Here is a 15,633-nt window from a genome sequence, read left to right on the forward strand (position 1 = left end):
AGTATATATACATATATATACGGCGTATAGTCTATAAGCTTCTCCACCGAAGGGGCACCGCAGCAAAATGAATGGATTAAGTGGATCGAGATAGATCGTTAAAGGCAAATCGTCGAATGCCTGTACGCGGCTGTAGTCTTACACGTATCTGCCGTGTTGCCGAGAACAGGTCGTAGCCAGAATATTTACTATCGCATGAACGAGTCCGCGTGCGCGCGAGTTAATCTCCAAGGATGCGGCGATCAGCCTTTTTCATTCTTTCTCTTCCTTTTTTCTAGTTCCTGCCGTGGTATGAGAATATAAGGTATTCCGTTCTCAAGGATGTGTACAAGTCGTCTTGAACACGGCAATTGCTCTTTGGATTAATCAGAGCGTTGTCCCAAATTGTAAAAAAAAAAAAAAAAAAAACTAATCGCTGTCCTGTGCATTCCACTAACTTTGGGGCAAGCATTCGATTGGTGTTCTGATTTAGTCCTGCCCCCCGTTATGCGCGCAATGGAATACTTTATATTCTTATACAACAATCCTCCTCCTGATAGCACTCTTCGCCGCTGCTTCTCTCTCTCTCTCGAGAGAGATGCTGGGGCAGAGCCTTCTCACAAGTCGACACAAAGAATCAAGCTCTTTTCTGAGCGTAACGCTCGATAGCGAACAGAACGATGCATTCCACATCTAGCTCCCGCAGAAGGAAAGGGAGGGAAGGAGGGTACGCATTTACGAGGTGCCCGGTGCAATTTCACTCTGATTCCAATAACGGCCGGACGAAATGAAGAATTAATCCGCGAAGGCACTAACGTCGTGCTGACGCGCCCAAGGGACCTTCCCCCTTTACGTGATCTAATACGTGTAACAAGTACGTCGGTTGCGGAACTTCATCAACTTCTTCCCACGCGCAAATGTCAGGCATTCAAAGCATTCAAGGAGATGCAGACAGACTATAAGAAAAGCGAAAAAAGTCACTGGACTCGTCCATGATGTAAGAATATAGGTGTTGCGCGTAATATTGTTTTACATCGCGGCTTTATATTGGTTTCTAAAACTTCCGGCAGATTTCTTATCGGTCAAGAGTGGCCATTATTCGGAACGATCGCGCGTCCATGAGGATGTTATATTTTTGCATTGTTAATCACTAAATTTGAATTAGTAGATAATCACTAATATATCAGTCCCAAGTATGTCATTGGGTAATCAGTAAATTTAATAGTAAAATTCTGATTGGTCCAATTAGAATTAATACAACCAAATCAGTATTTTAGCTAAATTAACGACATGTCGCGTAGTGGACTATAGAAATTATTAAAAGTGTGTAACTCAAATTGGACATAATCTGACATTACGAATTAAAGTGTGTGGTATTCTTTTATATTATGGACTCTCTCTTTCGTCAGAGCATCCGACTGTGCGATGCAAACGCGTACGAACACGGCTAGTTTCACAGAATTTTTCTTCCTATACATAAAATAAATGTTGCAAGAAAATGCGGTAGGCAGTTGCTTCCTTGTGTATATACCATATAAATTAAAGATTAATCTTTATGCAATCAGAAAACGAATATCTACGCCAACGCGCACGATAAATTCCCCATCGCTTTCTGTGTATATACATATATCCTCTCTCGTGTGAAAATCTCCCACGTGAGGTGAAACTTGACGTTAAGTCTTAACGACGAGCGGACCGCGCTCGCGTTACTTGCAAGCGTCGGTTCTCACGCGCCGGACAAGTTAGATTAATTTTTCGAACGAGCGCGAAGGAAAACTCGGTAATTTCGATTTGCGTGAGGCGAACGTCGTTCTTGCTTTGCGCGTGGGTCGCAAAGACGTTTCGCGAGAGTAAGTGAAAGGAGCGATGCAATTCGAGCATCGTTTCATCCGAGCACGAGGGCAGGACCCGATTCGAGGAATGCGCGCGATCGCATTCATCTTAATTAAAATCTAATTATTGATTCTAATAAATGAAGTTGAAGAAGGCGAGACGTATGAAGAAATAGTAATTAAATTGCTTTTTTTCAAAACGTCGAAAACCAATATAAATTCTTTTCCATAGAAGAATCGATTAAAAATATACTTTATAAGAAAATTCTTGTTTCTCCTCTGTAATAAAGAATATTTTTGTAAAAGTCTTTAATTACAAATGCATTTTTTCCTATGTATGTCCATTTATAGTAATACCTATAGACTTGTATTTAATACAAATAAATTTAACCGAAAAAGGTTTCATGTTTAGTTAAAGCAAGTTTGGTGCTTAATAATGTTTTTGTACAATAGTTCAAACAATCGACGCAGTTTTTTTTATTATTACGTGCAAAATCTGAATTCACTGAAGTTTACTGAAGAAAAAGCAGAACAAAAATATATATGTATATATAAATAGATGCAGTATTTATCTAATAATAAAATTAATACTAGATAATAATTAGGCAAGAGATGTCTGTGCAAATTGTACTTATATATTTTTACTATAAAAATTGCTTCACCCACTGAAGAAAACTCTATCAAGGTCTTGTCTATTTCCTACGCACTATTGTTACAACTAATGAGAATACAGTATAATACTAGATAGTAACTGAATAGATGTCTAGGAATACTACGTCCTAGCCAGAAGTGATAATGGAATTGACGTTGAATCGACATCGATTCCATTATCATTTCTGACTGGGATACATTTCCAGGGCTACTTGACCAAATACAATCATCTTCATTTATTTATTTGTGTTGAATATTTCACGATTAATTTTTGCTTAGAGTGTAGACTATTGTCTACATTCGATTGAGACGATGTCGAATATATATTTCACAAATTTTCATTAAACGACTAAAGACAGGAATAAAAGAGAAACGGATGTGCAGTACAGATAGAATCTTGAATGGCAATGCTTTCAATCGAGCACGACAAACTGCTGACATTGACGTTGAACCATTTAGAGAACGGTGCGAATATCGAAACAATGGCTGACTCCATGTCGTACCTAATGATAGTCGTATTTTGATTTCTATTCCGTTCATCCTTTGTAACTGCGAACAGATTGGCTCCGCGAGGGACACGACGAGAAAGACAGCTCGTCCTAGCATTTCCATACAATAGCGGGAAAAAGATGGTACGTATTGCAAGATATCCGGTGATGGCCTCTAGATGATAACCAGGCCAGGATGAAAGATGTCGAAAGATAGCCGTACGTCTACGAGAATCGTGTCTGGATCGGAGTTTTTCACGGCAAGGATACGTCACGAAATACTTATATATATATCACGAGGGGCGCTGAATGTTGCAACTGTTATCGTAAGGCACGCATTACGGCACAAGTGTAACGGACACGCAGACAGACTCGGCGCAAAAAAAAAAGTCGAGGAGTAATTTGATTTGCGAAAATCGGCGGCGGTCGAGGTGCTGCGCGCGGTGCGATCAGACGAAGTCTCGCGATTTCGTGACGCAACGTGAGTTTAGAGTAAATTTTTTTCCTCCACCGGTATTTCCTCCATTTTTTCGTCGAGAGGGTATATTTACAGAAAGTTGAAATTTTCATCAGCGACGGCGGCGGCGGCGGCAGCAGCAGCGACCGAGCGGATGGGGTTACGCATGGTCGCTCAGCCTGAACAGTCCACCGGCTGAATACTATCGTGACGTCACTCGCTACGGTCACTGCCTGAATTATTCAGTATTCCTTCGTTTCTAGTTGTTCGACGATGCCGCGTGCAATCTCGTACGAAAGTTTGTTTTTACGCACGTGGCGTAGTAGTAGCGGCACCGTTTCTATCGTTTCATCTTCTCGCGACAGGAACTTTAACGATGAAAGCGAGAGCTGCATTGAAATCCATTCATCGCGGCTTCTTGCTGCAGAACTTTGGAAATTGATCCTTTGGCGCTGACGGATAGGTTCGTTGAATCTACTCGATTGTAAATTTCTTTATCAAGAATGACAGACAATTTAACTTTGTTTAAGTTACACATCTGCAAATTTAGATTATTCTGTACTCTAAAAAATATGGATGCGTATTTCCGCACAGCATACTTTATTCGAGATCCTGGAAACACCCTAGGACGTCTGCTAGATTAAGCACTACGCGGATGTTTGCATGTAATTTGCATCGATTGGTACCAACTAACTAAGTAACATAATACCTATGTAATTTCGCACTCAGCAATTGAACTTATGTAATACCCTATGTTATATTGCGTTTATATTGTTGAGTATTAAGTATACTTTTAGTTGGTATAAACCGAATTTGTTTAAAATTTAATAGTATGTTTTAAAACCCGTGGTGTTAAATCAATTCGTAATTTTTTAAATGTTTTTAAAATTAAACTTAGTATTTATTCCTTTTTATACAAGTTTATATTATTTTAAATAGTTCCTTGCAATGAATTAGTGTCTTTTAATTAACATAAATGAAACAGATCTTAAAAGGTCATTCTACAGTCGAATGTTCTTTTCATATTCCATTGTGGTTGGTCAATTCTTACACTACAACCGCTTACAACTACGCTTACGCAATCGTAGAATATATAGAGTTAGGAGATTACGTTTGAATTTGTTCGTAGAATAGACCCGCAGTCGATACTTAATTGTGTTATAGTGTTTTCGTGTTAGCTCCGGAAAATTAAAGATGCAGGATTTCTAGTTAGATATACTTAATTTGGAGCGCTGCGACAATTCTACAAAAGCTAGCGATATTGTGCAAAAGTGAGTGCACATTCTACTTCGTAATCAAAGGTTGATCCTTGTAACGAGCTATTCTCGAAGGACGACCACGGTCGTCCGTTAATAACTACAACGATCCTACTCCGACCACGCGGCTGCGATGGCTATCGAAATTAGATAGAAAATTGCCTTCGTCTTATTCGAGTTTGGTCGAAGGTTTCATTAAATTCTTTGAGAGATGCGGAATCGATAGATCTCGCTGGATGTTATCGGATGGTATATCGGTATATTGCCAGCAGCTGCCGCGCACGGTATCGCGCGCGATCGATTAAGCGTAGAAGGAAAACAGGAACGCACGAAAATAAAACGATAGGATGCGAAAATTAATACCGAACTTTCGAAGCGTCGCGAGATCAGGTGTAATTTCGTCGGTCGTTTAGACGCTCCCGTAGAAAACACGGAAAGTGATGCATACCTCATTAAATCCGTGCCGATTCTCTCTGGCTTCCTTCGTGACCTTTTCTCGCCGTGGCTCTGATTTATGGTCCATCTCCTCGCCCGTTCGCCGTCGCTCCGCGCTCTCCTGGAAAGCCGACAACATTATTCGCAACGTTATTCAGTTACAATTTCTCATGTCAAGATAGAGAATATCCAGTTGGTTAAGGTAGTACGATAATTAATGTGCAGCGCAGATAATAAAACACTTGGTGTTAACGATCGTCACGCGGTTTTTTCATTTCATCATTTTCTTCGCTAATAACATGTTGTAATTGTTTTAAACTTTTTAAAGGAAATTCGCTTAATTTGAAACTTAAAAAGATGGAAAAAAATCAAGTAAATAAGAAGCGTCAAATATGGTTAATACACTGTAAAAAATAAAATGTTAATTTTAACTCAAAGACGTTGAGTGGATTTTCTGAGACATGCAAAAATATTAAAATTAACACAAAAATGTTGTACAGTGTAGAAGTTAAATCTTGGTGCAAATATATATAACAGAAACATATTATATTAATTATTACAGTTGATATGCCAAGAAAAGACTTGTCAGTTTGCAATTTTACTTTTACCATACTTACACATTCATTCCATATCTTAATATTTATTGACTGCAATCCACTCTCGATATTATTACCTTTATCTAAACTTATCTACTTACTTTTACTTACTATTTTTACTTACTTATACTTATTTACTTACTTACTTTTATCTAAACTTGCAAATGTTGCTTATCTCACATGTTATAATCTTTTTAATTCTGCTCCTCACGCTAATTTACATCGATATCACAAATATCTTGCTATCAGAACAATTTTTATGCAAAAATACTAGCTTTTCTCTACTTAATTTTTTATTTATAATAGATAAATATTTTCTCAATAAGAAAATGATAATTAAATCAAATTAATAATTCTTGTTTGACCAAAAAAATAAATACAGGTTTACATTCAGTAAATATTCAGTTAATACTATTTGAAACAAATAGATACTAATTAAAATTTAGTACATTTCTTCAGTGTATAAACATCAATGATAAAGTGGAAAAAAGTGTATCATATTATATATATCGCACAGAACGCTACAGGAAAGGAAGGGAAAGAAAATCTCACGACCTTATTGAACATATATTGATAAAAACAAGAAAGTATGCGTGCATTGTGTCAGCAGAAGGAGGTTTGTAGGCCTGCGTCGATTACGATTGCATTTAATTAATTAACCGACGCGCGCGGATTACCTCAAAGTCCCCATTACATAGCTCGTTGAACGGAAAGTATTTTTTTAAAACGGCGCTATTATATTGTCGGACGTGTTATTAATCGACATAAGTGCCCCTCGTAATTAGCGGAATAGCGTAAAATTCGTAATAATACGCTCACGCCAGGCAGCGACCTGTGATTAATTACGGAAAGCTATCGACGCTTTACGTTTTCTGCGCGTCTCTATCTCTTTCGTTCCATCTATCTCGCGACATACGTGGACCGCTATTCCGTGCACGCGAGCTCTCACGCCGAAGCACCCTCGTTAGACTCGCGATTTCGTAGAAGTACCGACTATTAGACCCGCAACTCGTCTGTATCTCCCGTCTCTTTTCCTCTCCTCTCTCTTTTTTTTCTTCCTTTCTCGCGCGTTATGTTCCGTCTCTTTCGTTTCTCTGCTCTCCAAGTGGATCGTTACTAGGGTAGAAACATGAGTTTTTGCCCAGTAAAGCGAGGTGGAATGCACGGTGAGGCAGCGTCAATGGATCCATAAAATCGCTCCGCGAGTTTGAATCTATAAGTTACGACTGCACGCGGTGTAAGATGAAAAAGAAGACGTAGGAAGGAAAGGTATTGTCGGAAGAAAGTCCGCGGTGGAAAACCGTAGCGAATTCGCGGCTACTTGGGTGACGCGTGTGTATCTTTATTCTAATAAAGAATAACATGCCATCTGGAGAAACTTCCAGCACCAGAAAAATATTCCCGCCCGAAGAAAAACATCCTGTAAATTTTATCAAGCTAGAAAAAGTCTTCTTATCTTTTAATTAATGGTAGATACCCCATAGATTTCTCCTCCTTAAAACTAATCGCGATGGCAACATTGCGTCTAAAATCGCAATCTAAAATCTAAAAGTATCTCCGAGAGAACACGATCCGCGAATGTGTAAGTAACGTTAGTCTTGTTTTCTCGTTGCAGCAATGCCAATCGTTGAAGAAGGAAAACCGGAGGTTGCAGAGCGCCTTCCTGCAAAACGTCTTTCTTCAAGCGCGAGTCGACACGCTCCAATGGCAGGTCAAACAGGTTCGTAATCACACGATAGCTGAAGATCAGTAGAAGACGAAGCGACCGATAACGTGGCCAACCGGTTTACCTCGCTCCGGTTACTCGATATATCGCGTCACGTAACAACCGGTCGGCATACGATTAGCTACTTTTCCTTCTTGATGATCCATGCGATTTTCGTCCCGCCGAATTTTTTTCCGCTCGTCCATTATCATTTTATGAATGAACTTACATGTACGCACTTTACGATGCATCTATCGATCGCTGTCAACTTCGAATACACTTTGATAGGATCTTAAGTGGTAGGAAAAGAGTATTATGACTTTATAATTTACCTCCTTGATCGAAATAGTCTTATTATTCATTTTTATGTATTATAATAAATAGAGTTGTAATTTGTCTGTGATATCAGTCTGTGACATATTTGTATTTTACATTTTCTTGCTAGAATTTTTTATGGAATGTGTCAGAAAATGTAAGACTCTGAAAGGAGTCATTTCACTCCTTCATTTTACAACACTATTAATTTTCTCAAGTTGTAAGAAAAGTATTATAAAACACTGTAGTCTATTTTCTTGATTTTTTAAGTTATTATTAACATCTTTATGTATTTTTATTATATGATAAAAAAAGATTGTAATTTGTTTGATATATCTTGGGATATTTCTATTTTCTCGTTGGAATTCTTCGTGGAACATCAGGAAGTTTAATATCCTTTGAAAAAAAGAAATTAAAACCCCATCGATTATATCGTGCGCACGGCACGTAAGGGATTCTAGAAATAAACTATTAATTTCATAAAAACTATCTCTATATTACTGTCCTTACTCCTTTTTCCTTTCCTTTTTCTTCCTTGCAGATGTTATCCTTTTACTATATTTGCAAATTAGATAGTTTCTTAAGCAATATTATTAGAGAAGGAGAGCGTATTGTGCACCCCCCGCCCCCTTCTCCCTCCATCGTGTACAATAATTTTGTTAATAATTATTTTTGCAGGTCGAATCGAACAGGCAAATGTATCGTTCTACGATGGAACAGGTGGCTCATTTCTTGGGCCGGGCTCACAGGAGCCTGGAGATCCTGCACGCCAAGGAAAATTCCAAGGACAAGAGACGTGTACCGCGTAGTCGCAGCGTGCACACGGTGGTGCACGGGGATCCGTCGCCGAATCGCGGTACCGCAACGCCATTGTCCTCGTCGTCGACATCCTCGCCGTTCACACGCGCCAAATCGGTCACACAAATCGGATCGCCGAACGCTACCTGCTTCCGCGAGTTCACCTGGTCGGTTCTGCGAAGAAACGACCCGGTGCACTGCACAACGCCACGTGTTAAGCCACCGCTGGATCTCAGTAAGACGAACGATGTTCCTGATAACGTCGTTTATCGCGAACCCAAGCAGACGGAATTAAACCCGGATGAGATACCGCCGGAAAAGCTGTCTCAGGAGGCGTTTAGGTGCGTGAGAAAGATTTCATGAAAATCCTAACTTCGTAAATCGAATTATTAATTTGTTACTATATGGACATTAAAAAATATTGTCAAATGCTTGTTATAAATTATCGATAAGAGAGCATCGAATTATATCGAATAGTCAACAAATTGGTAGCAAACATGCAATAAAATCTGCTAATGTAACATGAGAGTAAATTATCAGAAAAAGCGTGCAAAGCTTGCTGACAATCTGATAGCAAGTTGATAGTAAAAACCAATTAAAATCAAAATCGACCATACTTAGTTTTTGCTGCTAATTTATTATTTGGTTATGTACGCTTCAGAATACTATCGAATCTGTCACCAATTCTGAGGGAATTTAATGTTAACTTAACAACAATCTGCTATCAATTTGCTTACCGCGTATCACTGTCTTAGTTAAGTTAAAATAATTATTATCTATATTATCATTATTATTATTAGTATTATTAAGAAAAATCAATTAAATTTGAGAAATATTTCTACAGGTTATTGAGGACTGTCGAGTCCTTGCTGTCGATGCGAGAGCCCGATTTGGCAAGAATGACGCCGGTCGAGGAAAACGGATCTTCTCCTTCTCCTACGGTGGATCACCATCGTCATCATGACGCGTCTTTCTCCCTATCGAGCAGTAACTTCGTCAATTCGACAACCTTGCAAGAGGCCACAGCCTCTTCCGGATGCTCCAGTAGTAGTCGCGGAAACGAATCGAGCAACAGTCATCAGGGCGACAGCAGATCACCAAGCCTCGTCAAAACGTCTGTCACCGAGTTTACCCGAAATCTGCAGAACTTCGTACCGAGTGTGAGAAGGTCACCTGACACTGCATCCTGGAATTCGAGTAGCAGTAAAACGACAGAAGAAGAGGACATTATCGCTACGTCATCAAATGGAGTCACGTCCAACGGTACACCAATTTCAACGCTCAGCAGGGCCACGAAGCGACTAGAGAAGAAAGAATCTACAGGTTTAACTGGTAGAGCTAAAGTAAAGCCGGCCAGCAGTCCAGTGAGCAGCGCCGAGGGCGAGAGCGGATTTTTCTCGATCAGCTCCTTCCAAGAGGTAGGCCTGCCTGCTTCGGCAGCCCTATCGATCACGCCAATCAAAGGCTGCCACACTGAGATAGGTCTTCCGGAAGTGCCCTTGGACAAGACTAGACATCGACGGTGGTCTTCCACGCCGGCGGAGTTCCAGGCACTTTTCAAGCAACATCGAGCGAGCATCGGCGGTATGCCGCAAACCACCACCGAATCCGTCAGCGTTTGTTGGGTTTGAGTGTCGCGGGTGCCGCGTCGATTACGATCCCACCGCAAACAATCGTCAGTCGGATCTCGCAGACTAGACTAGCTCGGATCGCGAGCATAATTTTCAGGAATGATACTTAGATAAATCGATAGCAAATACGAAATGGACGATTCTATTGATATGTTAAAAAATTTAGCTCGATATAGATCTGAAAATAATTTTGTTGAACCATCAAAAATAATTATATAGGACGTTCAAGCTGGTTGCTGGAATGTCAACATTTTTTTGCAGCAATAATTAATATGCTCGAGATTTTTACGTGATTGTTTTGATGTTCCAAGAAAATTATTTTCATATACATATGAATCTGTATCTAGCTAAATTTTTAGATACTCCAGTAAATATTCTTTCCGCGCAGTATCTTTGTAAATAACTTCTTACGCAGTCGCTTCTTTTATTACGTTGATAAAATATGTAGAATCGTAGTAGTGATGAAGCGATCGATATAGTAATTGCGATTTGTTCGATCGTTCCGATAAGATGACTCAAGATACATGAAACGTTGTTTCGTTGCTACACGGTACGATACACATGCAGTATATTAAACTTTCTTACAAGAAAATTATCTATCGGAATGTTTTAACGAAAATAAGAAGCCGTATAAAGAAAATAAGAAATTGATATACATGCGTAACTGTTTTGTAGATGCGGCCATTTTGTAAGTATAGAAAAGAAAGGATAGCATAATCCCGACATTTTGCAATCAGCCATATTTCTTGTAGTTTCATTATACAGAAAGAATATTCTTGCTAAATTATTTAAAATCCAGCTAGATACCGATCTGAAAATAATTTTGTTGAATCATCAAAATAATTTAGAAAATGGACTGCTAAAATATCAAAACGTTTTATATTATTCATTACACTTAAGAATCCAACATAGTTTAATGGTCCTACAAAATTATTTTTAAACCTCTATCTGGCTAAATGTTTAGACATTTCAGCAAATGTATTCTTTCCACGTACTGATATTCCGCGCATATTATTATAATATCGATGAAACTTCTACCCTGTAAATGTGTACGTGCGATTATCGATGACTTCGTGCATGACAATGTTTTTATTCGCCAGAATGGGCAAGTTTAAGAAGTCTTTAAGTGTACATTTTGCGATTGACAATTGTTCTCATTTGATCGTTGATTAATTAGGCATTATTAATAAATTAATCATTTGTGGATTCAAATTAATTTGATTCAGTTTGAATATAAAACTATAAAACGAATTTTATAATTTATACTAATATATGGCAATGTAGTTCAAGTTAATGTAATTCGATTTATTAGATGCGTTACAATTCAGATTCAGAAGAAGGCAAAAAAGATTTTCTATTTTTATCGATGAAAATCGGAATCTGCTGCAAATGTATTTTGTTAAAATTATGTTTTTTCTGACTGTATTTTTGTTATTCTCGTGTTTATTAATAATAGTGCAAAATATTTTCAATCCAGCTTCTGTATTTAATTGGAACTCATTATTCGCATGATTATTTAATTTAATACTGTTACATTATTTATGATATAACGCTCAATTTTTTTAATTTTTCAACACCAATGGACGAACTATTTTTTTTTTGTGATTCTTACAACGGTTGATTATATGACTGTATGTTCTAATTCGCGAGAATAACATATCTTTTAATATAATGAAACAGCGTGATCTGAGACTATCATAGTTCTAGACTTTACAATATTGCGTTCTCTACATATTCCTCATGTTGTGCGTAATTTGTCATTTTCATTCGTAATTATATACAACTGAATATCATGCCAAAACGTCTTATTTCATTTCCTACCTTATCTTTGCGCTTTCCCACAATCTGCATTTATTATTATATTTTGATGTAATTATGTATCATATGAAAAGTATATATTTAAGATTTCTGCATGTGATCCTTACAAAAATTGCAGCATGTACTTTTAACAAATTAACACAAAAAAGTGTATGAGACTATAGAATAATTATAAAATTGTAAAGTTTTTATTTTTTCTTCTGTATATTTAATTTTAAAGAAATTATTTTTTATATCTTACAAATATATATGAATTATAGAGGAGAGTGGTCTAAATCGGACCTATTTACAGTTTTTGTTCTCTATAAGGCGTAAATAAAGTCCGAGCATAAAAAAATGAAGGAAATCAAATGATTTTTGCTTCAGATCATTTTGAAGTATCTCTTACCTGTGTCGAACTATAATGGAAAATATAAAAATGCATTTTTGGTTCGATTTGGAACTCATAGTTCCAAAGTTCCAAATCGGAACTCTCCTATTTTTTTGGACTTTTAGATAGAATTTTAAAATATTTTAATTAATTTTTGTTAGTATTGAGTAAAAACGAGCGATTTAATATTCAAAGATAAAAATGCAATTTATATTATTAGAATTAAAATCAATAAAAAATTCCATCAATCTGAATCTGATAACACATGATATTTTATTGATTTAGTATTCCTTAGACCAGATCTGGTCGGTCGATCACCAGTACTACAATCACGTTGTGGCGAACCTTCTTTCTTCGATGAATTAGCTGGCTTACTCGTCTTTTCAGTGTTTTTTCTATAGGTCCGATTTGGGTTCTTTCGAACTATTGGAACCACTTTTACAATAAACCGTAAAAGTAATCACAAAACTCTTGATATTTTTGAATTGTATGGTCTTTAATGAATTATCTTAAATCAATTACCGTTCAAATTTTTAACATCTTTTAAATAATGATTTCCAAAGATTTTCTTTTTTAAAAAAATTTTCGCATAATAACCAAAAATACATATTTGCGTCTATTCTATGAACGTTATGACAGAGTACTGTCAAACTGCTGTCACATCTTCGGTGTCTTACTTTCGGTATAAAGACTTTACATTATAAATAGCACGCAAATCTGCTTAATCGTATTTATTTAAATTAAAGAGATCCGATTTGGAATACGATCCGATTTAGGACATTCTCCCCTCTATGTATAATTTCTATTTTAGAATATATAAAATTTCAAATTTTCAAACGTGCTTCTTTTAACAAATTTTATAATTTTTTATATATCTTTTTAAAGTAAAACTATGTTAATTTGTATTATATATTGATATATTAATTTAAGATAAATAATTTCTGCTTATATATTCCTTTTTTTTTAATACTAGATAATCTGTTTTTATATTTCTTTATTTAATTAGTGCGTTGTGTACTACCGCTCACGAAAATATATATATACATATATGTGAAGATGTATGTGAATCTTCATAAAGTGCTCAGATTTGTAGAATCGCTAATTGTAGTCCAAATGACTTTGTGTGCGAGTCAGTTATCTCTGTGGATTATCATATATTATATCATCGACTTTTTAGCATGAAAACATTTGAAACATTTCGAATTTCAATTCGAATAAACAAAATATTATTTTCTTTGCGCGATAAAGCAGACGCTATAGCCATCTAGTAGGAGGACAGAAAGTCTCTGACAGAGCAGCCAGATATACATTGCCGTATCTGACGGTATTTATCATTCGGTAGGAGCTCCAATTATCTTATCTACAAATTTATAGATTAAACATGAGTTAATGTGCTAAGTATCTTTCATTTATGTGTACTGATAACTTTTACACCGAAATAGATTATACTTAAAGAAAGCTTTTCTTCCGAATAACCGAGATTTCATGGATCGATATCGTATAGATATACCTAACTAGATGTTAGAAAAATTAAACTGAATTTACCCAATTGACAGTTTGAGTCATCAACTAGATCAGTTTCACACTTCTCTATTCGGAATTTTTTATTACTTTATTCCTTTAATCAATAGATTTTAATATAATGTTTATTTAAGTTGAAAGATGATTATTAAACATTTGTACCAAATAGGTGGGAGCACTGTAAAAAACATAGAAAAAAAACATTGAAAAAAGACATTACCCAATCGACGTTAAAAAGATTAAATACCAATTGACATAACATCTATATTATAATTTCGCATTCAACAATGTAACTGTTATGTGCTGTATTATATGAATACTTATTGTTGAAATCTTATAACATAAATGTTATGTTACTTTAAGTATCAATTGGGTACTTTGTTAAAACTCCATTTGATCGTCTTATAATTTCTTACGAATATAACAATACTGTTTAAAGAAGGATAAAACAATTAAAAGTAGTACTTATATTTTCGTAATACTATATATTCATCGCCAGAAATTTATTAAAGGAGAAGCATATATATTACGCGCATGACGATATGTCCGATTATTAGACGAGACAAAGCTATTGAATTTTACGTGCTGTTTTGAAAATTGTTTCGGGTTAAAATCTGAATCAGATGATCCTAACATTCCGGATGACTCTAACATTCGTGAAGACCCCGGTCGCTTTATCGGAGCTCGTCGTAAACGGTAAAAGTCAGCTCAATAGTGACACATAATGTACTTGGCGGTGCTACCATTCGTTTCTCTCGAGTCTTCTAGCGAGACCTGCGACAACATCGCCTAATCGTTCCGATAAGCGTCGATTAATTCCGCGCAAATTATAGCGCGAAGTCATCGAGCGATCGAACACCGGAACCCGCGGTAGCGATCGTTGTCTGGCGCGATGCGGCGCGGCGCCGCGCTGCGGACCGCGCTAATGCGGGATCGCGCGGCGAGAGAGAGAGAGAGAGAGAGCGGGTGCGCGATTGCGCGCGCAAGCATTTGATAACGCTGAGGCGCAGGCAAGGCAACGAGAGCTTGGTTGGGTGCTCGTTATCAGTGCGGCAGGCGTCGGCAGGCTTGAAACGGCACTCGGTCCACCAGTCGGCCAGGAGATCGCGCCACGAGGCGAGCCACTTTTAGATTGATTTTCAAGAGCACCGCCAGCACGGGGCCAGCGCTCCGCGCTTATTTTAACGCGCTTAGAGACAGAAAGAGAGAGAGAGAGAGAGGGACAGAGAAAGAGGGGGAGAGAGAGATGGAGAGAGAGAGAGAGAGAGCGAGCGGGTATAGGGAGAACGGGTCCGCGCGCTCCGGCCGCGTACGAAGCGTTTCAAGCTGATTGAGATAGTGCGAGGGAGCGACGTGACGACGTGGTGAGAGGTTCGGCAAGCGGTGAACGGGCGAAGCGCCTCTCCTCCGCGGAACGCAAGACCGGTCTCTCCGCGACGACGGTATATTTTTCGATCCGTGCGACCCTTCCGTCCCGTATACCGCACGACGAAGCGCGCACGCAAACAACCGTACGGAGCACGCGACGACTGCAAAATTCGCGAGCTGCGGAGACGCGCGGGTGCCGTCGTCGTCGTCGTCGTCGTCGTCGAGGAAATATCCGAGAGGAGAAGACCACCGTCCTAATACATCCTTCTGGTCCGAATTCTTCGTCTCTCTCTCTCTCTCTCTCTCTCTCTCACCAGTCGTCGCACAGTAACAACGTCGTCGGGTTCGTTCCCTCGCGTGTTCGTCTGCCTTTCCGCTTCGCTCCGCTCCGCTCCGCGCCGCTCCGCGCCGCG

The 15,633-nt window shown here is 38.1% G+C and overlaps 1 protein-coding gene across 1 annotated transcript in view; it reads left to right on the forward strand.

Moving 5' to 3' along the window:
- The window catches only part of LOC108779947 (uncharacterized), a 44,469-nt gene extending 34,295 nt beyond the window's left edge, over positions 1-10,174 (forward strand). The window contains exons 3-5 of the mRNA XM_018547518.1: positions 7,310-7,414; positions 8,393-8,853; positions 9,357-10,174. Coding sequence (XP_018403020.1) covers positions 7,310-7,414; positions 8,393-8,853; positions 9,357-10,143 — 1,353 coding nt within the window. The 3' untranslated portion in view covers positions 10,144-10,174. The remainder of the gene's footprint in view (positions 1-7,309; positions 7,415-8,392; positions 8,854-9,356) is intronic.
- Positions 10,175-15,633: the final 5,459 nt, after the last annotated feature.

Source organism: Cyphomyrmex costatus, unplaced genomic scaffold, assembly GCF_001594065.2.
Source record: "Cyphomyrmex costatus isolate MS0001 unplaced genomic scaffold, Ccosl1.0 scaffold649, whole genome shotgun sequence".
NCBI lineage: Eukaryota > Metazoa > Arthropoda > Insecta > Hymenoptera > Formicidae > Cyphomyrmex > Cyphomyrmex costatus.